Genomic DNA, 25,046 nt, shown 5'->3' with positions numbered 1-25,046 from the left:
GGGTTGTAGTCAAGAAATGAAGAACAATGATTTTGCGCTACATTTGCTGTTTGCATAACAGGGAAAGGAGAACATTGATTTGTTCAAATTTTTCCCATTGTTCTTAAAAAGTTTAAAAAGTGGAACAAATTAAACCTTGTTAAATACAGGATGGTCCCCTGTCGATTCCAGCCATTGATGATTTTGTCTTCCTTTCTTCTGCTCGGTGACAGTCCAGTGGATTCACAATAATTTCCGTTTTCAGTATTACTCCATGCCTATTCAGCCTCATACTGTTTCAAGCTACAACTTATATATCCCATGCTTCATCTACATACTAGATGCTAGTGAGATAGCTGGGTGCTTTAAGAAACCAACCAAGGGAATGAAGGGCAGGACTTCAAGTTCTAGCAGGGTCCACCAATAATCCCATAAATCGAGAAAATGCGAACTAATCTAGTACATGTGCTCTGTGTCTAAAATGTAATGGCATTTGGTTTATCCATGATTGGGATATTTGATCTACTGATAAGCCCCTAGTACAGTGCACTACATGTGCCAGGTCCTGTAAATCAAATACTACTACTGGACCTGCAGCATTGATTGTGCCACCCACCTGCGTAGCCCTTTAAACATGTCTCATGCTTGCCACTGTAGAGCCTGTGTGTGCAGTTTTAACTTGCTATTTCAACCTCACCGCTAACCTCCTTGTGAGGCCTAAACCTTCCTTTTTATTACAAATAAATCACCCCTAGAATGGGGAGAATAGGGACTGGACAGCCCATGTGCAGGGTGCAGTGTACTTAAAAGCTAGGGCATGTACTCTTTCAGTTTTACATGTCCTGCTAGTGAATACTCTTAAATTCGTTTTTCACTACTGCAAGGTCTGTCTCTCCCATAGGTTCACATTGGAGCTGCCTTGGAACATTTTACAAGTGTAACTTTCAATTGGTAAAAGATGGGAAAAGTTGGCTTGGGATCTGTGGACTCACAATTTAGAAACACATCTTTTAGTGAACTTGGTTTTTAAATTGCCAGTCTGAAAACGCACCTTTAGAAACTTGGTGTTTTCTTACTGTAACCATTCTGTGCCTTCTGCCTGTCTTTGGAATACATGTCTGGGTTGGGCGACAGCTGGGCTTAGTGCATTCACCCTAGATAGTCACACACAAACGGAGCTGATGTGTGCCACTCACAAACTGATAGCCCATTACCAGGCTGATAGGTCTTCCTGGCCTAGAGTGAGAGGGAGGAGCTGACACTTGCACCTGAATAGGGCTGTGGCTGTTCCCACACAAAGGGTTGCATACCCACCTGTAGTGAGTCTGGAGCCAAGGAAGGAAGGTTAAAATGGGTATAAATACTGGACCTCCAACACCATATAATGAGAACACTTCTAGAACTGAGGACATTCTACCAGGAAGACAAGCTGTTGCGCTGCCAGGAGGGACTGCCACTTTGCTGCTGCTTTTCTGTGTTGTGAAAACAAAAAATGGGTTGGCTCTAATCAGCAAGGCTGAGCCTATATGTCAAATAACAAAGAAAAGTGCCAATACTGATAACATTTATTCAATGGTTGAACTCATCATCCACATCAAGAAAAATAATTTGAGATAGGGTATTGCTACTTAGTCACAATTTTATTTTATAGAAATTCAATAAAATAAAATTGCGACTAAGTAGCAATACCCTATCTCGAATTGCTTTTCTGTGTTGGCATACTGCCTGCTGTTTCTTGCCAGTGAGTGATAGGACTGGATTGACTCACTACATCCTGCATCTTTAAAGGTTCGTCAAGGGCTTGTTGGGGTTGCCTCCTTTTTCTGAAGTCTCAGGGATATCAAAGACTTCACCTGCATCTTGATACCAGCTCCTGGGCTCCTCTTCTGCGATTCCTGCTTGCCAAGTGTGCCAAATCCAGTCCTGGGCCCTTGGAAGTGAATGTTTGGTGCTGCAACCCAAGAAACAAATGTATCAACACCATGTCAATCGGAACTGGCTCATTTCTCTGTGATATTTATGCATCGCTGCTGCTTGCACCAAAGTTGTGGACAATGCCCGCTGACTGTGCGACGCAGCAATGATGACTCATAATGCAGCCCTGACTTTGATGATGCAGTGCCTCAGCATCACTGCTGCTGCATGAGTCTCTGACACGTCATCGCCGACATCTGCGACACACCGTCCTTGGACTCCAACACATTCCAAGTCCAGCATGGCTTTGTGGCAGTGCATCGCTTGTGTGCTGCACGCACCGCCTGTAGCCCAGTGGTTTGAGATCGAAGCATCGGCCTGACGCACGTCACCGCTTGACATCGAAACATCTAGGATGTTGCCCGACATCAGAAATGATGCCTCACCTTCGACAGCAATGCATCCCTCCCTTGCTCAACGCATCGTCCCCGAGCTTTGACACAGCCAAGGTACTGTCAGCGGGTCTGCATGACTCCTGAATGTGGCGCGTGCTCCATCATGGTTGGATGGAGTTTTTCGATTTATCCCAGGCAAGTGTGACCAGATAGACCCAGTTGGAGCGATTGATTTATTTCTAAGCACTGCTTTTTGTGTAATTTACCAAAATCCATAACTTTACTTGTGTATGTTGGATTTTTATCGTTTTGGTGTTGTTTTACACAGATAAATATTGACTATTTTCCTAATCTGGTGTGGGGTACTTTTTGGTGTTTTTACTGTGTGTGTGTGTGTGTGTGTGTGGGTGTGCATAACACTACCAGAGGGTGTTCAGAGGTAAACTTTTAGTGTGTACCACACTTACCCTGACTAGGATTGTGGTTCCTGCTTTAACAGGGTGTACACCTCCGCTAACCAGAAACCCAATTTCTAACACATCTCAAATACAAAAACCTTCTAAAAAGTCAGTTTCCAGCCCACTGCTCCTAATTGACTTTCACTTCTGTGTAGAACATGCATCAAAACACAAGTCTTAATACTCACCCAGTGCAGTTCAGAGAATACAGCAGAGGGACTTCAAGGTTTCACAGTGGTACTCACTACTGCGTGGTAATTTATACACATACAAAATCCACCAGGCAATGCACAATCAAGATAGTCCAATTTGCAAATAAACCTGTTGGATATAACTTCAGCCAAATCAATAAATGTAGTGCACATCTAATTATCAACAGCGAAATAACAAATATTTTCATGTTGCTTACCACGTACTACAACTTTGGGTCATGTACAGAAATGTTAGAACTTTGAAAGGAGCATGTGTTTTCACCTTAACCAAAATCCCAATTTTTTGCGAGTAGGCCTATCAAAAAGCTCTCATGTAACTAGTCAAAATAAAGCCAATTTTAATTGATTACAGGTGTGACGTTTACAGATTTCACTTACTGTGACAATTACCGAAAAACAGCATCAACATTATTATTATTATTATTACATTTATTGAGCGCACAGCTACCCAGAGGTTTCCCGGCGCTTGCCTTGGGAACCCGTCCTAGCATTTCCCTGTGAGATAGCCCCTACAGGGCATCCCCAAGGTGAAAGCCAGGCATCCCACCACAGGGGGGCCGTTGTGGAGATTAAGCAAGCTTAATGCCCAGAGTTGCAGAGTGAGAACCCATGATTAGAGCAGGAACCGAAGCGAGAATTATCGAGTTCGTGGACATTTGAGCTCAAGACCCTGCCGCGTCGGGAAATGAACCCTGGTCCCGGGTCTGACCTCAGCTTCCGGGTCTGCCTGCTCTACACCGTGAGCCACACTTCTCCACATTAATCATATAAAACAATTTTTGTATCATACAAAAAATGGCATTAAAGCATAGATGATGATAAGAGCAAAGAGCGGAATTCTAAATGATTGGGGAATGTTATGAGATCATCATTTTTGGTTTGCACAGATTTTTGTCTCTTTTGAGTATTTAAACACATAAACCGTATATTAGAAAGCCTGATTTTAAACAACTAGCCATTGACCTGACCCTGCTTTCATTTGTAGAATGCTTTAGAAACTTGCAACTTCATTTTTGGTCTGTTGTACAGACAGCTCAAGTTGTCTCTCCTCAAGAGACCTAATGTGTACAGTGTACTTTCACATATAGGCATCAACCACTAGAATGTACTGCTAACACATTTGCCCAGATAATAGCATTGGGATGCCAGCTTAAAAATACACTTTTTATTGCTTGGACCTCTCCAAGATGGCAGTCAGGTTGTAGATAAACACAGCGAGCAGCCATCTTGTATATTTTTATGCATAAACACACATTTTATGATATAACACTAAATTGATTGATTGTTACACTGATTGATTAATAAAGGTCCAAGTGATTAACTTCTGAAAAGAGTTTCCTTGAAAAAAAGAAAGAGGAAAGGAATAGTTGTTTAATCTATAAATATCAGCTTTGAACGTAGCTGGCCTGGTGTAAGCAGCACATAAAGAGACCTTAACATGAGGAGCAGTGGCAACTGTGAGGTAGAATGTCCTACTTGCAGACAATTTACACTTCATGTATGTTGCGAATGTAGAGTTAGATCTGGTTTGATTGATGGCCTGGACATCTGCCATGTCCACTATGATAATGGCATAGAGGCAAAGAAGATCTGGCAATTACCAAACAACTGTCTCATTAATATTCCTTAACATTGATCCTGCTTATTGCAATCAAAAGGGCTGCACAGCTCTATCTAGCCTCACAAATATCTTTCATTAAGTCCTAAATAAAGAATATCTGACATGCATAAGACCACATTTTGACCCACACCTTTAAGTATTTTGAGGAAAGTCATTCCTTCAGTTGACCACACACACGTTCAGGTCTAAGGAATTGTGAAGGCTTCTCTGGAAAGCTGATTAGGAACTTACAAGATGTCACTTTGCTATGTAGTCTTAATGTTGCACCATACAAGGAATTACATGGCTGCATTTATAACCCTCATTGTTGCACTTGAAATCATTATGACTAATATCTACTATGCATCACATGATTTTGAGATTGGGATTCTGGTTGGCAGAGGTATGCACCAGTCCAAGCTGTGCCCACAGTCCTAGTCAGCGTAAGTCAGAAGCACACTTTGAATTAACCTGTGCTCACCCTCTGACACCTTGGCACAGAGCGTTCAGGCTTAATTTAAGACACAATGTGTAAAGTATTTGTGCACACACCACAGTAACACAGGGAAAACACAACAAAAGACTCCACACTAGTTTAGGAAACTAGAGAATCATTGAAAATAAAACAAAAGCAAAACTGCAAAAATCCAATCTGTAGAAGTTGAGATAGGAATTTTAAAAGATTAAATGCAAAAATAGCACTTAGAAGCAAATAGCATTCAAAGAGTTAATTGGTTGTGCTGAACCAGGACAAAGTAAAGAGTCAGGCCACCCACAATGGAGCACAGACCCATGCATGGCCTGCAGAGCAAAAATATTATAATCCTTGTCGCAGCACAAAATGCAAGGTGCAGTCGAGCGATGCATCTATGATCCCCACACAGTTAAGCGGTTGTGATGGATTTCTCCATGCATTAGTGGTGATGCGTCGGTTCCGTGGACAAAGTACCAGTTATGGAGTTCGGCGGTTCCCATTTCAATGCACAAGGTAAATCCTCAGTGAAGGGGTGATGCGTCAATCTTCACCACGCAATGGCTGCAATGCTTTGGTTCCGAAGCAGTGATTCCAGAGTATGATGTGCCCGACAGAGTTCCCAAAGCAGGGATGATGCTTTGATCCTGATCTCACAACAAACAATAGGTCGGTTCTGATCGGCGCAACAGCATTGATTTGCATATTCTTATCAAATACAGCATTTGAAAATCACTTTCAAAGACCCTGGACTAGATTGGCACCACTTTGTAGAGCAAGACTTACCGAAAGTAAAGTCCAGGTGCTGAGTTGAAGATGAGAAGTGAAGTCTTTGATATCATTAAGACTTTAACAACAGGAGGCAAGGCAACACGACCTTGGAGAGTACTTAGGTTCTGGGATGTGGAGATGCAGGTCCAGTCCTTCTCACTCCCAGGCAAGTAGCAGCAGGCCAAGCCAGCAAAGCAGTTCAGTGCAGTGGCAGTCCCTCTTGGCAGCACAGCATCCCCTCTTCGTGGTAAAATGTCCTCAGTACCAGGAGTGTTCTGATTTGGTGTGGCCATAGTCCCAGTACTTATACCCACTTGTGCCTTTCAAGTGGGTGGGACTTCAAAAAAGGGTCTTTGAAGTACACAGAAGCACTTTCTTACCAGCCCTGACTGCAAACTCGATGTAGGGGGTAATTAGCCCTTTGTGCGGGGGGGGCAGAATTTTGCCTATCCAGGTGTAAGTGACAGCTCGTCCCTCCCTTCCTGCCAAGGAATAGTTATCAGAATGCAGATGAGTTCTCAGACACATCTAACCCTCCTGTGTTTGTGGCTGTCCAAAGGGAATGCACAACGTGTAGCTGTCACCCCCGTACATGTGTATTGGAGACAGGCTTCAGGAGCACAGAGCTATAAGAGCAGAGAAATGACCACTTTCTAAAAGTGGTATTTCTAAAATAGTAATGTCAAATCCAACTTTACCAGTAAAGAGGATTTGTAAATTTTATTCCAGAGGTATAAAACATGAGACAGCTGCTCATTTCTAATCAGGAATTACAGCTTAAAAGTGCATTAAGGAATTCCGAATGTTAGCCTATGAAGGGAGTATGCCTCACAGTTGTGAAAACGAATTTAGGTGTTTTTCACTACCAGGACATGCAAAACCTAAAAGTACATGTCCTATCTTTTACTTGCACAGCACCCTGCCCGATGAGCTAACTAGGGCTTACTTTAGGGGTAACATGTGTAATAAAAGGGGAGTTTAAGTATAGATAAAGGACTTTAAATACCAAGTCGAAGTGGCAGTAAAACTGCACTCACAGTCTCTGCAGTGGCAGGCCTGAGGCATGTTTACATGGCTACCTGTGTGGTTATCACAATCAAAGTTACAGGCTCACAAGACGCATATCATTTATAGGCCCTGGGTATATGGTATACCAATTAACAAGGACCTACCACTATATTAAATAAGCAAAACAGAAGTAAACCAATGATACCATGTTTAGGGGAGAGGGCACATGCACAATAGCACTGGTCAGTAGTGGAAAACTGTTCAGAGTCCTAAGGCTAACAATAGGAGGCCAGAAAAAAGAGGAGGAGGAAGGCAAAAAGTTTGGGGTAACTCTGCAGAAAGGGCCATTTCCAACAACATGCATATAATGTGCTAATTTTCTGCAGACATTTTTTTCATGGACTATAGCCACATTCCTTGTCTCAGAAGGAATTTGTTTGAAAAAAACTGGAAAAGCTCATCTAATTAAAGTGACATCCTGTGGGATATCATTCTGTCCCTCTAATAATGGTGGAGAAGCATTGAATTGGTTAGCATGAGTTTTAGAAGTGATTTGTTTCTTGGAAGGGATATTCAATAAAAAAAAATATTATTTAAAATGCAAAATGGACTTTCATGGTCATGAGGTGGTTAAGAAGATGCAACTTTTAATTCCTTTAAAATGCAGAGGTTGCTTGTGACTGATGACAGTACAGAGAACGGAAACCATGTTGGTGAGATGGGGTTGTCTGATTATTTTAAGAGGATGTTGCCATTGACTAAGAACAATAGGTTATGACACCCATCCTCTATTTCTCAATTAAACAGAAATTCATGGTAGAAACCTTTGCTTAGAATATTCTGGAGCAATACACCAAAACGTTTTTACTACAGAAATGGATGATAAACCTTTTGCAATTCTAATCTGTGAAAGCCTGTTCCTCTTTTTACACGAGTTCTAGCTCTATGGCAAGTGGGATCTCATGTTGGTGGTGATTATATCTGCTCTCAGCTTAATCTTCTTGGAGTTTCAGGTAGGTTTGTGCTTGATCATGACCTCAATAGATAGTGTCATTGCGTTTGAGAAACATTAAAACAACAAGGATACCAGCATATATTTATAGTCTGAGCAAGGACATGACTATTTTTCAAAAACTCAATGACATTTGTCAAGTATGTACATTTCAACAAAATGTATTAGCTCCCACAGTTCAATAGATGCTTAACTCACAGCTGCTAGTGGGCTTCACATCTGATTCTGCATCAAGGAAAGAATAGTCAGACCCCAACAGTGGCCTCAGCAGTGAGATGCGTGTTTGCCACGAGAAACCTTAAACATTGACGTAGCAGGGGATTAAATGTATCATTATTTTAAAATGGTGATGTTTACTGTCAAAAAATAAAAAAAAACATTTAGAATAAAAAAAGCAGGGGTAGCAACATATACAATTTCCAAGAACCAGAAAAATACACCTTTGCCAAGAGCACGCCCAGGCCCTAATTGCAACTATGATTTCTAATCAGTAAATACTTATTGGCAGATTTATGTTAACTGGTGCATCCCCAGGGATGCGCCAGTTAATGTGCGCCACAGTGCGCCACAGCTCCGCCACCCATTGTGCGCCGCATTTACAATGCGGCACACCATGGTGCAAAAACGGCACAGATGCGTGACGCATCTGTGCCAGAAAGGTGGCGCATTACTGGAGTTGCATCGCAAGCGCGACGCAGCTCCAGCAAGGCTCAGGGGTGCCCCATCTTCACAATGCTGCGTCAAGACCTACGCCTGCTTCAAGCAGGCGCATGGTTTTGAGGCAGCATTGGCCTGAAAGTGACTGAGTGAAATCTCATAGATTTCACTCAGCCACTTTCAGGAGGCGTTCCTGCGCAGGAACTCCCCCCCCTGCGCAGGAACGCCTCCTTATGGCGCAGGGCTTTACAACGTGACGCATCTCCTAGATGCATCACGTTGTAAATAGGGCGCATTGTTTGCGCCACCGTTGCGTCAAATAAAGTGACGCAATTGCGGCGCAAAGAGGCGCAAGGGCATCATAAATCTGCCCCTAAATACCACAACTGTTCTGTGAGCAGGGGTCGATTACAGCAGCGGCCGGTCCAGGTAAGGGCAGTGAGGAAGTGTTGACAGATGAAAAAATAGGGCAAATTAGTTAAATAACACCTATTTTGTCATCTGTTGACATCCCATTGCACTTTCCTGCCCCGGCTGCTGTTAGTCTATTAGATATCACATTGCTCCACCTGATTTTACTGATAACTATGAGGACACCTATAATGGAGCACCGGTAAAAAAAACGTAACATTCCGGAATTGTTCCCAAGTGGCAGTTTAGGATTCCAATGGCAAAACAGTAGTTTCTACTACACTCATTTGTGAAAAAAAAACGTGCTAGAAATTAAAAAAAGTAGGAAACTTATCACAATTAATTGGTTGTGGGCTAGAATATTGAGTATGGAACATCAAGATTTCTTAATATCATAGCCAAATATTGACGGCCAAATTTCAAAAGGTACGTGCATATAGGGAATTATAAATTTGCTATTCTTAAATTCACATCTATATACCTTGAAGATATCATCAAGTTACATATATGTTAGGTGTAGAAAATGTATGCATACTTACCTTTCGATATTTTTGTCATAGATATTTTGGCTAGGTTTTGGATATATATGGTATAACAATATTCTCTCATACTGAATTCATTGCTAAAGCTGAGCTATACACTCCATCCCGTGGTTTGTGATTTTTAGGTCTCGCCTGCTAGATAGCTTATATGGTGCCTGTTGCAAGAGATAATGTTAGCTTACTGCGAATTTAGAGCCGATGGATTGCTTACCGTTGGTTGGTTTCATTGTCACTCTCATTTGCCTGCTTCCTATTTATATGCCTTTGTGGGCTATCCTTCCCCTTCCTGTTTTCTTCCCTCCCTGAAACATGGTGTCCTTGCACTTCTCTCTTTTACAGGCAGTACTTTTTTCCTTTTGTTTAAACAGTCCATAATAGTGTATGTGTTTTTCAGCTCTCTCCCTAGTGTCCATATATTCCCTTCTCCCCACTGCATTCTCTCACCCACATAGCTCATCTATGCCCCCCCCCCACCCCCCGGTGATGCTCTCGACCTCATGTGCTCCCCTCGTGCTGCATTCTTCCCTCTGTGTTTCTCTTCCTTCCTAGCTCCACATTGCTCTCTTATTTGCTTTTCTCGCTGCCCTCCCTGTTGAAAGTTGCTCTCCCCTTCCCCGGTTTTCTCCCTTTCCTCTGTTTTGCTTCTTCCTCCCTGCATTACTTCAGACCCCACCAGACACGCCTTATTTCTACACCCTCCCACCCATGTAGCTTTCCCCTCCACCCACTTTTGTATGTTTTTAATCTTTTTTTTACCAATCCACGTCGTATTGCCAAATAAAAAGTAACAATAAACTGTCTGCACTATTTTGTAGGTAAATGATAGGCTTTTTCTTGTTATTTTGCCATGCTGCACAGCATCAGAGAAGTTCTAAAGCATTGCCTAAAGGTATTGGCAAGGTCAATCGGTCCCAAAGGTAAGACCTATTGGCTTTGCCAATGTCTTTGTGCTCGGGGATGGGTTTTTTGTAAACAAGTTTGGTGACTCTAGATAGAGACCCACAAGTGAAATGTTAATCTTCTCACTATTGTCGGAATCACTGATATTTTGACTTGATTCTTACTGAAGTATCCTTAAACATTTAATGCATGCATTCCCTTTTTGCGGAAGGCAGCATTGATTATTTGAGGACATTTAAGTGGGATAGCTAAATTCAGACGGTCAAGAAATCCATCTTTTTATGTGCTCATTTTGCTGAAAATTGGAGAAAGTTTACTAGCGGTTATTAAACACATTGACTCGTTCAGTTAAGGGCAGTCCTGTCAGGGGCATAGTTTTTAAAGACTGGGTGCCTTCTGCTGACACTGTGAGACAGTTCTATAAACCATTGGTGTTTCATTTCATTATTTATTAGGTCCTACAAAAAAGAACTACTGTAAGTTCCATTGTGAATTTCCATTCACACGTTTGCCTGCATGTATTTCACTGCTGTCCCCAAGTTTCATCAATACGTTTGAATACATGGCTTACTTAGTTTAGATTAGGGATTTTTCTATATATTTCCTGATGAACACCAAAGACCCGGTTGGGCTATAAGACAAGAAACATGTCGACCAAAAATGTATTATTTTGAACTTATGGGATGAATAGGTCCTGCTAGCCCTCCACTCTCTCTTTGTTATCTTACCTTGGATTCAACCAATTTTAAATGGAGTAGTGAATTGGTTATGAATAGATAATTTCGGCTGTATCACTCAATCTAAAAAATCCTTACTCCTACCACTTTCACATGTGTTATATTTTATTGGTCTTTCTGGTCACTGAAGATTAAAACAAAAAAGGTTGCCCAATAGAGAGCTCCAAATGGAGCTCTATGGGTATAGAACAACCCCACTCAACATGGAGCATGACTCGATGATGAAGCATCCCACCTTGACGGTTAAGTGACTACACATTATGCTAAAAATTATCCCTGGACCTAATGAGGTAAATCATTATAGGGATACTTGTAGCTCCATGAACCATATTGCTTTCTAGAACATCACCCCTTGTTATTTAGTCTTATGATTTGGGAGGAAGTGCAAAAAGCCAACTCAATCCTGTCTTTCCCTTGTACATTGATAGTTGTAATTTTAAGAGTGCACTACTGTGACCTGGTCTCTTTGTAGGATGAGGCAATTTGCTTTTGGAAGTGCAGTGGGCCAGTCACATTTGTGAGCTATAATACCAATGTATTCTACAAACATTGCATACATTCTTCAAACAAAACTTCAATCTGTCTCTTAATTAAATGATTGAACTCATCAACAAAGTGTAGTGGAAGCACTGCTGAAACAAAACAAGGATTGTAAAAAGAAAAGAAAATTAAACTATAAACAATATATGATGTTAGTAATAAGCAACTTGCCAAAATAATATCATCTCTAAATCATAACGTGTCAGGTTATGATTTTATCTACAAAAATCCTCCGTGAACTTAGCCCTTGCATTTGTGGCCCTGTCTTGGGCTATATCATATGTTCATAGAATGGGAGTCGAGCTGACACCCCAGCATTGCGGAGCGGGGGTGGGAGGGTGAGTCTGAGCTGTTTGCTATGGCCAGTTTCAACCAATTTTGTTAAAAGGGACCGATATTGCCGCCCCCCTGTAGCGAAAACGGCTACCCCAGGGGCCCACAACCTGATGGCCCAATAGGGAAACGCACTGTGCCCTCTAAGGCCAGTCCGGCCCTTGTTGTATTGCGGAAACATAAGCCTGGAGTCAAGCTGGCATGTGTACAGCCGTGGCCTGTTTGTAGTAGACTGACAATTTTAAATTGGGAGGTTGAAATAAGAGGGGCCATATGACAGGGAGACAGGGCTTACTATCCTGACTTTTTTGATCATGTCTCAATTTCAGCTGCAGCACCACTACTGCAGGAGACCCCCCCACCCCGAATTCCAGTGATATATTATTCCTATCAGTGCCGTGGAGAAGCATGCACAAAGTCTGGGAATGTGAGCAACAGTCCTTCTTTTATTTCCATTCGTTGTGATTTGTGGAAATAAAAAGGGCTGCCAATATCCTGGGAGGTTGAGATCCCAGTATCGATTGTCCTTCTTCTTTTTCCTGTACTTTAATGGACATAAAAGTGTGACTGAACTGCGGTCTATTGCGATTGTAAATTAGGACAGCTGAAGACTGGAACCAGAACTGCGAAATTCAGGGAAGTGGCAAAGAGTTCTACTGTCCTGAAAATAATGGCAATTGTGTGCACTGTTAATCACCTGCACAAATTGAGGGTCAGGATAATAAATACGTTGCATATATATGTGTGTGTGCGTGTGTCGCTCTGACACAGTTTCCATTGGGCTGTACAGTACATTCAGGTCGACTGGTGGTCAGGTAAAAACATAGGCTCTGGGGATTAGACTAAAACACAGGACCTGATTACAAGTTCATGGCTACATTCTGATACCCGTGCGAACGTGAGTTTATACAGGGGTTGGCCTATTGAGTTGTATGATAATTATTACACCCTCAGAATTTTCCCTTGCTAGGTTCTGGCAGGCTGAAACCTGCTGAAATTGATTGGTGGATAAGGCCCTGAAGATAGGCAAAATGTTTTCAATTTGGCAGTGTTTTAAATACTGCTTCTCTGTGTTATTCCCCATTTCAATTTGAAAACTCAGAATAGAAGGTATTTGCCAGAGTCAGTACATCTACTATGTGTAGTTAATACCCCACCCCATTCCACACAACCTGGAATCAGGTCCGAAAAATGTACCGTAGCCACATTTAGATACTTTTCAACCCCGGGATCTGGTGTGACCTGCTAGTTATGAGTACGAGTACTGACCCAGACAAACTCAGCTTTTCTTCTCCCTTAAGCCAATACAGTAAGTACCATTAAAATTGATAATAATAATTTCCAAAACCAGTAACTGGAGTTGCATTTAATACAGAAAAAAAACACCTGTAATTGGCAAAGCTTAGAAATTATAGCTGTTCTATTAAGCACTGTATAAAACACCGTAATGTGTGTATTGCAGTACAGTGTGCCCAGGCCTGCACTCTACCATCCTCAGATGGTTGGTTCAGTGAACTCCAAATCATTTCAAGAGCAGGGTGTAGGCTGGCACCAAGCTAGTGCACATTCCCTTCTGTAGCAGACTTCTCCGCTCCCACCTGGCAGGTCCCCTGTGGCTCGCAGCTCAGCGCTCACTCCCACAGGGAGACCTGCACACAACAAGCCCTGACGGCAGCGTCTAAAAGTGGCTTTGGCAGGGGCATGTGAGCCTGGATTCACAATCGCTCGTCAATAGAATGGAATACTGGTGCCCAGATTGCTATGACTGCTGAGGATACAATCTTTTCCCTCTCGCAGCAACTGATCCTGACCTTTACAAAGAAGCTGAGGCACAAGGTGAAAAACATGCTTTAGCATCATTAGTTATAAAATATGGTCAAGTAGAAAAAAACAAGATTAAAAACCTGGTCCTCTGTATCTGCAGCTGACATCTTCACTTCTAGTCCAACAGCCTTCCCTGTAGCCAAGAAGGCAGACCAGGACACTTAGCCTCTTGGGTCAGTGCCTCAAGTTAAAAACCTGGGCCCAGATTTATTGAAGTTTTGCGTCACCCTGCATCCCCTTGAATGGCGCAACCTAGAATGAAATGTACCCCATTGAATGGACCTGAAGGGCTTGATAAATCTGCAGCGAGGAGAGGCAGTGCAAGCCACTGTCTTGCATTACTCTACATGATGGGGGCATTACAGGGGTGGAGCGTGGGTTTTACCACACAAAGACCCTTGTATTCTGAAGCGTTCCCATGTTTACAAACACTGGTAAACCTCAGAATGCATCAGAATTGTACGCCTTCCCAGTAGAGGCGCAACCAGGAGAAATATCTTTATTTCTACTCCTTGTTTCCTCTTTTCCAAGTGTGCTGCGTTCTACTAGCACACTTAGGAAGAGGACAATTCCTCTGAGTATTTTTTTTTGTGCAGGAAGGTGTCCCTTCCTACACAAAAACAATGCTGCCTTAAACGCAGGCATTCATAATCCATAGCGCAAGGGTGCCTATGTTGAAGCTAGGTTGTAGATGCAAGGGTGCCTATGTTGAAGCTAGGTTGTAGATTGTGCACCAGCGCAAGCAAAGGACAGGAATGCACCATATCTTGATAGATATGACGCAGCCCTGCACTCTCCCTTCCAAGCAGCTCAGCAAAGGTTTTTGCTGCATTGTGTTGTGTGATTTTCATGCTTATCTCCTGAAAAAAGGAAGAGCGGCTGCTAAAAGCAGCTTGAAACAGTTGATAAATGTAAAACAAGGTTACAGAGGCTTCAGGGATGTGCAAAGTTTTGATTATTTGAAGAAAGTCTTGCGTCTCCCACATTTTGGCCTAAAGCGTTTATGTCCACGGGCCGTTTCACTAGAAGATTGGTAATATTTCTTTGAGAGTAATAGTGCTGAAAAGGGATCTGCATTTTAACGAAAGTTAAGAGCAAAGTCCTAATTTTATCATGAAAATTCAGATGCACAAAGCTTCAGTAACTACAGGTTGTAAAAGAGACGTTTTAAAGCATGGGCAATGTGGGCATCGAAGGGCCTCCCCGGGTAAGTGAATTTTCACTTTATGTGTTCCCTGCCTGTTCAAGTTCTCTATGTAAACAGCTGCCCCTCTGCCTACTGCTGCCATTGACTCTCTCTCTCTACCCTGTGTCATCTTAAAGATTTTTAAGGTCCTTGGCAAGACAAATTCCGACTCTATTTAATGTGACCCTGTTAAAGTTTAATATATAATTTAGTATTGTTTAGCATGATACAGATGTGAATTAGCAGCAAATGAGTTATATAATTGAAACTTGTTGCGTACAGGGGCTTCTAAAATAAGTCTTGCCCAGGGCCCACAAAATCCTCAAGATGACACTGAGCTCTAAATAATCATATTATTTGTGAGAATTACGTGACATCTATGTGTGAAAAACTTGTATATACGCATAACCCTAACTAATGTGAAGTTGAACGTAAATGCTCGTTCATGAGCGAGGGCTACACAGGGAACCAGAAGCAGCTCTATAAATTGTTTTAATACAAGCTCAATATATATATGTTTATGCAGATGCAAGACCATCGGGGTGCAAGTTCTCAGCCTGTGTAATACACTAAACTCGAGGTTTGCAAAGTTTCTGCCATCCAAACAATTGCATAGTTTTCACTCAAATTGGGAATATTTTCTCACAAGTACTAATGTTTCCTTACAAGTGTTAATTGAAGCTGAACACCTGTGTGTCCCTTTCTCCTGTGGCAACTTTACAACAGTGTTCCTCTCACCATGAAACAATGTTGCCTCTTTATTCTTGAAGTAACGCAACAGGGCTGGGACAGTCCCAATTTTAATATTAAAGTCTACATGCAGAATACTTCACAACCTACACGCAGTAATTCTCGCCTTTGTGGCAATATTTGAAAGTCGTATGAGAAAAATACCACAACTTTGCACAATTGTAATCAAACTAGAGATCAGAACCTAACCACCAATAGATGAGAACACCCATGAAAAGTGTACTTAGCAACCTAGCTTTTGTTTAATTTTAAAGAAACTTTTCCTGTATGTTTAGATGTTGATGGGGCACACAAAAACGAGGTCCAAACAAGCAAAAATATATGAAAATATTTCTTCTTTATTTTTTAAAAGTTCGTAGAAAAGCTCATCATTTAGATCACAAATAGATCAGCCAACATGTTTCTCTCCCACATAGGGAGCTTCCTCAGGGCAACGTAAAAGTGAGTGTTCAATAAAGGTTCGAGGATTATCGAGATTTGTTGAAGAAAGAAGAGACCAAGTCCTATCCACTTGTCCTTTAGAATAACTCCTTTAGATTTCCTGAAGTCGCACTTATATAGTCTCAGCCTTAAATGGAAAACGCGGTTCCCAAGGAAAGATCGCCTCAGGATACTGTGCACAAATATTCACACGGTGGACCTGTTAGTGGATTCAGACCCACAGGCTGGATAATATCGGCACCACTTGGCGTAACTACTCTTCACGTCGAGTAAAGAACCAATTAGCTCATAGGCGTGTATTCTCGCGTTGTCCCATATTCTGTACAGTCCGGTGATAGAACGTGACGCAACCCAGCGTGGACGGTCTGTGTAACTTCCTGTAGCATGGAGTTGTGAAGAAAGACTCATCAAATGTTCCAGAGTTTCATGGTGATTTACAGTATTCGGCAGCATTATTTTTCTATAGCAGCAAATCATTTATATTTATCTAAGAAAATCTGTGTGTTCTTCCTTCAGGACCTTTGTAAAGGACTGGATGGGCTGAGGATTCCTCAGCCCATCCTTCACTTCGAGCATCTCCTCAGCTCACTGCGAAATTTACAGCAGGGCTGCATGTCCACTCCTTCCATGCGCATTGTGTGGACTCACAGGAGCACCCAGAACCCAGTTGTAGGGAGATTTGCTAAATGGCTGGATTAATAGTATTGGCATCCAAGCAGAACTGGAGATACTGGCAGTGATTCCTGAAGCTCGTCTGATGTTGTGTCTTCTGGTGATGCCCGTTGGAATGAACTGGCAAGTGGACTGTCCAGAGTGTCACAAGAGAGATGTAGACATGCAGAACCCTGCTTCCTACTGCTACCCATGAGGAAAGCTAGAACAGCGACCGTAGACCCTGCATATGTGTAAGCCCCCGGAGTGACAGACACATGTACAGAAAACATGAACTCAGGTTTCCGACACAACTTAAAAACCTCAGGCAATATGCAATACACACAGGCCCTGCTGAAACCCTTCTGAACTGTGCAAAAGTCAATGTGTAATAAAAATATATTATTATTTTTGGTGCCAGAGGTAACAAACACACCTTTATGGAGATACCTGCAGTATCTCTTCGGCACACTATGATAGCTAACCATATTAAGCATTTAAGCATAATGTATTGCAATACTGAACAGTATTTCTATTCAGTCTGTGTCATTCCCATAAATGATTTACAGTTGAATGGAGTTTAGTTAAAAGGTGCAACATGTCAATCCAAAGGCCTCTTTTTCAAGATCTCTTAGAAAAATGATGACAGCTATTAGATAACTCCACAATTTCATTGATCTCTTTTCACCTTATCTCAACAACATAGCATACAGTGGGTACCATGCAAAGAGATGTCTTTCACTAACAAGCTGCAACTGGATCAAATCATTGTGAAGTTATGGCGCGTGGCATTCACTGTGCTCATTCAGTTAATAACGCCCATCCTTTTCCCTCATCCCAATACTACAAGGAGATAAGAACAGAGAAAGGGTTTGGGTGGGTGATGTGTGAAAAATCCCACAGAATGTCTGCTTTCTTGTACACATAGTAAGGACCAGGAGTACAGTGAACAATGATGGCTCAGCCTATCATGAGGAGCATGCTAAAAAGTAACTAGAACACTACTCATGTGTTTTGTGTCTTCACTGGTAAAAGGGCTGCCCATGCTACAACTGCCTGTTACTGGAATTGCTGCACGGCGTGACTTTACAACCCAAGCATGGTTGATGCAACGCCACCGCAGAAAAATAGCTTTGTTTAATAGGAATCTCCACATGTGTCTGAGGCCACATTAACGTGACAGGCCTCTAAGGTGCAGGTAAAATAGTACTGTTTAAATGCACGTCTTATTGGGAGGATAGGGTGTTTGGCAATATATACACCTGTTAAGGTTCTCCCATAGCACTATTTTGAACCGTCAGCATTTTGCTCATAAAGCTTTTGACTAGTCCCATATCAGGGTGAAATGTTCTATCAGTCCTGGCTTTTGCTCTCTTACGTGTTCACAACAGAATTACATGTGAATCATGTAAAAAGGTGTGAGCTAACAAATATATGGACAAACTCACCCGCACTTCACACAGGAGCCAGAAACATACCCCAGGTTATATGGTGCCTTTGTGATGTGCTTTAATGTAGCAATGTCTATGCTGTTTACACAATTGTAATAATTGTTTCTGACCTGAGTAATATGTTCTCATTGCCTTAGAATACAATACAGTGGGACTATGATGCAGATGATATGTAAATAATTGCAAAACAACAGGTAACAGTAAAGTTGTGTACTTTTTTTCTTCTTATACAGCAAATTCTGTGAAACTGGAAATCCAAAGTGACGAGGAGCTGGACAGAAAGCCGCTGAGCCATGATGGTGGGATCCAGAATCACGACGAGGGCAGCAGTCCTGAAGAGCACCTCTCGGAGAGCAACGGCTTGGCCGAAGGCAGAGACAGCCAGGATCTGTCTTTGGAAGGAGGAATCCGGCTTCCGAATGGTAAACTGAAATGTGACGTCTGTGGCATGGTTTGCATTGGCCCCAATGTGCTTATGGTTCATAAACGGAGCCACACTGGTAAGCAGCCGCAAACAGAACCTCTGACTGCCTTTAGAATCTGGTGTTAATATTACCTGATACTGTTCTCTTGTCATTAGCATTTCTTATAGTGTTGGCAATGTAGCTAAGGCAGTGAGTCAGACAGGCTATTCAAGATCAAAAGAAAGCAGCCATTAGTTTGATGCTGAGTTAAGAAAGTCATGGAAATAAACCAGAGGCAGATGATATATTTTTATACACATGAGAAGCTTTTATTTAGTAGCTTATATCTGGAGAATGTCCGAACATTAAAGCTAGTGGTCTTGAACACTGAGGCAAGGATAATCAATGAGAGAGTGGTTGATCAGTAAGAAATATCACACTCTCGAGTAAACGGGAATGTTGTAAACCCAAGTTTCATCAACAGAATCATCTCCCTCCAGAAAATCTCATACGTTTAACTAACTGTGGAAATGCAAGAAGGCGATAGCTATCCGGTATCTCACAAGAGTATGCCTAATTAGAGTTATCCTTCACTACACTAGTAAATAGAAGTTGTCTGAAACTTATAGTCAGTGAAATTTCATGCTACTCCTAAATGGTCACTGAAAGGTATCTATTCCCGGGGCATCAATAGGAGCAACCCCAATTGATGAAGGATATCTAAATCAGAATAATCGCTGGGTCTGCAGCAGGTGAAAGCCCAAGCCTACAAGGTCACTGAAGGTGATCGGTCAGGATAAAGAAATGGAGGTGTTCTTATGACAGGTGATGTTTAAGAGCTATCTATCTTTAGAATTATCATTTGAGTATATGTAACGCAGCATGTGATGGGTCATTCAACAAGGGTCACTGATAGATCATTGGATCATCATCAGAGGTTCCCCTAATATTGAAGAACATGTTTAGCATTGGGTACTGTTATCAGTAGACACTACCCTTACTCCAGTCAGTAACCAGTTTACAGCTTGGACCATGCCACAAACAGATTGAAAGGCCCTGGGCCCACCCCTCTGGAAACAAGCTAGCTCAATAAAATCTCAAAATAATTTAGCAAAACTGCACCTTTCAGCCCTAACATTAGCTGTGACTCTATCCTTGAGTGAAACACCACAATGGCTTTTGATCTGACTTAGAGTTTTGCGGACGTGTACTCCATTTCAAATGTGATGGATAACTTGTCCGCCTTATTACAAGCAGAGTATATCCTAATCCTTAAAAAAATGTTCTTCTATATTGAGAGGTAAAGTGGATTCTTCTTTTTAGGATTATAGTAGATGGTAACCTTAACCTTACTTTTCAGTCCTACGATTGCAAACTCATAGGATGCCAGGAAAATACATAGAATTTATGTTACACATTGATTCAATGCAGCCAATTTTAGGATAATGTTAGGAGGTTGCAAAATTAAGGCCTTTATGGCCCATAGGAGTGAATGGAGTCACATTAGCTAATAGCGATTCGCAATTTCCAAATTGCTATTATTTTGTGATTCCTACATGCATAGCTTTTTGTGATTCCATAATAGCGATTCGGTAACAATCGCTATTTTAGAATTACAAAATGTATGCATGATGCATGTGCCCTAAGCAACTTGGTGGGTACTGTCATTTACCATTGGTGTCACGGGGATTAAGATTGTATTCCATTCCATTTGAAAAACAAAGTTGTTGCTGCTTACTTTCAAACTATCTTGTACCTAATGCCCAAGATAATACTGCTATAACTACGAAACAAATATCCTTGTGCCTGACAATTTTGGTTACTCTGTCTTTACTTTGGAGTATTCATAAATTTATCAAGTACTGATTTCTTTGTCATATTATTTAGACACTGAAATTAGTTACATATGCTAGACTTCTTAGATACACATATTAAGCCACACCATATATAGAGCTTACTATTCACCTTTCTCATCCATCTTAAATCACTGCTTCTACCACTATAGCTATTTCCATTCTTGCATAGTTGAGGCAGAAAGATAAAACGGCCAAATAGCCAATGCTTCCCTAATTCTTATTTACTGGATGCCAGAATCAGTAACCCTCATGCATGTCTTGACCTGAACTGGTCTTATTTTATGTCTATTGCCATGTGTTAATTTTTCTCAGTGTCAAGTTTCTTACAAGTAGGAATGTTACAATTCTATAGATCAAACCTGGCTCCATCTTGAGAAAGTCTGCTGGGAATACTATTCCCAACGTCCCTTTAAATATTAAACACTTGAATTAATGGATTTGTCAGACCCTTTTCCAGCAGAAACGAAACACAGATCAATTAGGGAATGATGGCACCCATCCCAGTCCCGATCTCACAAGGTCAGCTATTCCATTAGTCTAAAGTTTTATCAGATAGACATTGTCAGTGCTGGGAAAGCAGCATTTGTTGTAAGGCCAATCTTGTTTGTTACCATTGAAAAACATTTGTATTTCACCTGAAAGGTTCACCCTGCCTGCAGGGGAGACTGAAACAGGTGCTTCCATGGCTTATTTCTTGCACAGTAAGAAAGGCCTGGTGCAAAGTCGAATGTGACAGTCAGAAATCTTAACCCCTTCGATGCTCATGACGGAATCGTTCCGTCATGAGCCCGTTGGCTCATTAGAATGTTCAGCACAGCGCAGGAATCTGCGCCGCGCTGATGTGGTTAATCCTCTCACATACTGCCCTGCTTTAGGTTTGCCTGACATCACATTGCACCTCCCACCCGAAAAGACATCATATGTGTAACAGCACATCTCATTTAAAGCCTATGGAGGTTTGTCTGTATCACCCAAGCCAGAAGGGAAATACATTCTCCCACATTTTCTTCAAGGCCAACCGCATCACACACAGGACCAACCTGTGTGGCAGATTTCCTCACCTGGCCAAGAATCTAACTATCTTAGATGGACAGAGCCAGGACACCAGTAGACTGAAAATAAAAAAAACGATGAGAAGATAGGCCTTCCCATGCTACGGTCCAAGGATGTGGAACAATATCTGCACCAAAATCAAACTGTACCAACTCCTTTGCAATTCAGAAAGGAGCTTAAGGCACACCTTTTGGCCTTGCTGTCATGCTTTCACTCTCCAATCCTCAAATTGGTGGTTGGCCTTATTATCACACCTATCACAAGCTACTCTCACTAGGTTGGTGATATTCAGACTGATAGCTGTCCTTTCAACAGTGACAGTCCAGGATTACAATTCGAATACACAGCAGAATACAACAAACAAGTATAAAGTAGCACAAAAACTACCAGTCTAGTTTCCTGTCCACAAAAAACAGCTACAATGATGCATAAAATAGAACTCTACTTGAAGGTGAAAAAACAATTGGCTAAATAAAATGAAAGAAAGGACATTACATGCATTGTTTTGAGACCAATAGTTCTATAACCAAACGTAGACATTAGACTCCAAAGTTAATTCCTCAACTCCCAAAATCCATTGCAAGAAGGGAACATCTGTCTCATCCAAGCACAACATATTATCAGGTAACTTAAGAGAGCATAGCAAATGAAAAGACAAGGTTAGGTAAAGTAATAAGATGAGATGACACAACACCATAACTTGGGAGTATACAGAATATTTCCTTGTTTCTGATTCTGGGGAAGCACCAGTATTTGGCATCTGTGTCTAGAAGGTAATTTACGTAGATACCACCATCATTACGAAGCTGCAAGGTTTTTAGAAATTCTGTGTCATTCTGCAAAATTGGTTGAAATTCTACTTAGTAACTTTCCATAAATTTGCTTGGTCTTTAGGCACATCTTCAGCTAGAAACGTGAGTCTTCTGCACATCATTGTACACAGAGGAGCTAGAAAAGCAGATATTAAATCCTTTTAGCAGATCTTCTTACAATTAGTTTGATGCGTTTTATTTAAATTCTTATCAAGGAAGTTAAGAGATCTTCTGAGATCTCTTAACTTTCTACTGCATTGTTTAGGAATGCAAAATTCTGCCAACTCTTGGGTTTCACAACGCTGGCACAAGAAAACAGCCGGCCACAAGACCCACAGACCCGACTAATATTTAGAATGCAGACTTTCATGGAACATGTTCTGTAAAGAATAATGAAGAGACACTTAATTCAATCTACAGCATGAGTAGTCACATTTGTACTGCTTAATTGATAGTACATTGGATTTATTCATTTATTTACTTAGAAATCATGCACATTGCTGCCTGGTGCCATTTGTTTTCCACAGAATGCTGTGAATGATACAGCAGACAAGTGTGGGATGAAGAGGGGAAGTTAGCTGGCAATGAGATGTCTTGGACAGAGTTCTTAAGACTTTGACCGAGTCAATGTAAATAGTGCCTTTTTCCCCAGAGTATATTGATGCAGAAAATGTCGTATTTAATCTTTGCATCAGTGGGGTTCCAATGGACTGCAATCAAAACTGGTATAGTGAGGCAATGTTTGCAAACGTTTTAGGCCAATTCTGGCTCGCATGTTTTGTTGCCTTTGTAGCCCAACAATGAGATTTTATGAAGAAGCCAGTAAAGATGTGCTACAGTAATTCAATTGTGGCAATTTGGCAGCACTTGTATTTAATGTACTGTGTGGTACTGCTATTGAGGAACCCTACAGTATCAGGTCCATTAAGACAGAATGGTATTAAGTGATATTAGCCAAGACTTTGCGTCCTTTGGGAAATTCTCTGCACTTACCAAGCACCCAGGGCACCTCTTCTATGTCCTCTAGAACAATTGACGTAATCACAGCCCCATTCGTTTGATTTCAGTGGGGCGCTAGAAGCACAGAAAATTATAATACCCAATATCACACAAACTGAGACCATGTTGATTAAAAGTGACTTTATCTCTCAGCACATTTCATCCAATTGGTATCCGTTGGCTTTATTACCCAAACCCTTTTTCCAGGTTCACACTATGATTATTTAAAACCAGCTAGGATTTGCCTACATCACCATGTCATGCAATCCTTGATCACATTGTCTCGTTATGTGTCTGTCTTACTGCAGTGGCTCAGGTAATATTGCCATCAGATACTTTAGCAACTCACCAATTTGTTGAGCAGAGGTTGGGTTTACAGTCTTACTTAGTTGACCTCATATTGTCCAGTGGGCCAATAATTACCACAAAGAAAAGCAGCTTATTAAATGGGCATGACAAGCAAAGTTTGAAAACTATGGAAGAACATTCTTGAAAACATATTTGCATAACTGTGCTGTTTGTTTTTGGTATATCTTTATTGGTTAATGAGCCGTATGTCTTTTTGTACCTTAATTTTGTGTTTTGTTATGATAATACTTTTTTTGTAAAGATAGGTCTCATTTTGAATTTTTAGGACTGACCACCAAATTGAATGTATTTTCCTGTTATTTCCTTCTTTAAAGTCCATTCTGATTAATTCATCCCAGAAAGAAGATGACCAATGCCCCTTTTTTCCACCCAACCAGTCCATCTCTCAAGTAAAAGAGGCTACTAGAAGGTTTGCTAATGGTGATTCAATAGGTGTAAGACATGAGGGAAACTATAGCATGGAAACCACATTAAAGGGAATGTCAGTGGGAAATCTACCATCTACTAGTAACAGTACAATGAAGGTGAAATGTTGTGAAAAAGCAGGGATGTATTTACTTTTTTTTAAACCAGAGATGTGGCAAAACTTTTTTTTTTGTATTTAAAGTCCCTAAAGTATACTGTCTCTGAGTGTTTGGTAGGTTCAACTGCTTTACACAGCAACAAGGAAGTTGTTACGTCCCATTTGTCTAGATGTGCACCAAACTTAATGAGGTCTCTAATGAAATTATGAAGTGACATTTCTACTGCAGGGCCTGATGTTTCATGCCATTATTCAATTATTTTATACCAATATTTTAAATTCAGTCATGGAAAATATTGCACTAAAAAGGACATGAGGTAGATTTTTTTATTTTTTTTAATTATCAACAAAGCTTTATTTCGATATGTATAATATCATAAAAGCACATTTACAAGTTAAAAACACAATTCAATAACAATACATTTAAAAGAAATTACATATAAAAACCTTTTATGTTGCAATAAATAATTAAAAATGTATTAAACTTTGACAGCTTTGTGAATATATGGATATATAAAAAAATATTTTGCTTATATTTAATTCATCGAATAGCCTTCAGCCTAATCAGCCAAGCCCAACTTAGAAATTTGGCCACCCCACACACTAAGGTTGTACTAGCATCAGCCTTAAGTATTCTAAGTGCAACAGAGTGGTCCCTGGTTCCAAGCAACAGGCACACAGGTTTGAGCCATTTCTGTCTAAGTTTTGTATACGCTGGGCATACAAAAAACACATGAGCAATGTTTTCAATGACACCTTCACAGGTTGGACAATCAGCGGGAGTTT

The 25,046-nt window shown here is 41.1% G+C and overlaps 1 protein-coding gene across 11 annotated transcripts in view; it reads left to right on the top strand.

The window, feature by feature from the left end:
* Positions 1-25,046, top strand: part of IKZF2 (IKAROS family zinc finger 2) — a 184,563-nt gene that overhangs the window by 84,524 nt on the left and 74,993 nt on the right. For 7 of the 11 annotated variants that reach the window (XM_086955570.1, XM_086955574.1, XM_086955567.1 and 4 more), the window contains one exon: positions 18,478-18,744. In XM_086955570.1, the coding sequence (XP_086811696.1) occupies positions 18,478-18,744 (267 nt within the window). The remainder of the gene's footprint in view (positions 1-18,477; positions 18,745-25,046) is intronic. The other 4 variants (XM_086955573.1, XM_086955572.1, XM_086955571.1 and 1 more) reach the window with 1 other exon arrangement.

This window comes from Lissotriton vulgaris, chromosome 2_1 (genome assembly GCF_964263255.1).
Source record: "Lissotriton vulgaris chromosome 2_1, aLisVul1.2, whole genome shotgun sequence".
Taxonomy (NCBI): Eukaryota; Metazoa; Chordata; class Amphibia; order Caudata; family Salamandridae; genus Lissotriton; species Lissotriton vulgaris.
The sequence above is the reverse complement of the archived record's forward strand: the minus strand, read 5'-3'. Positions and strand labels throughout refer to the sequence as shown.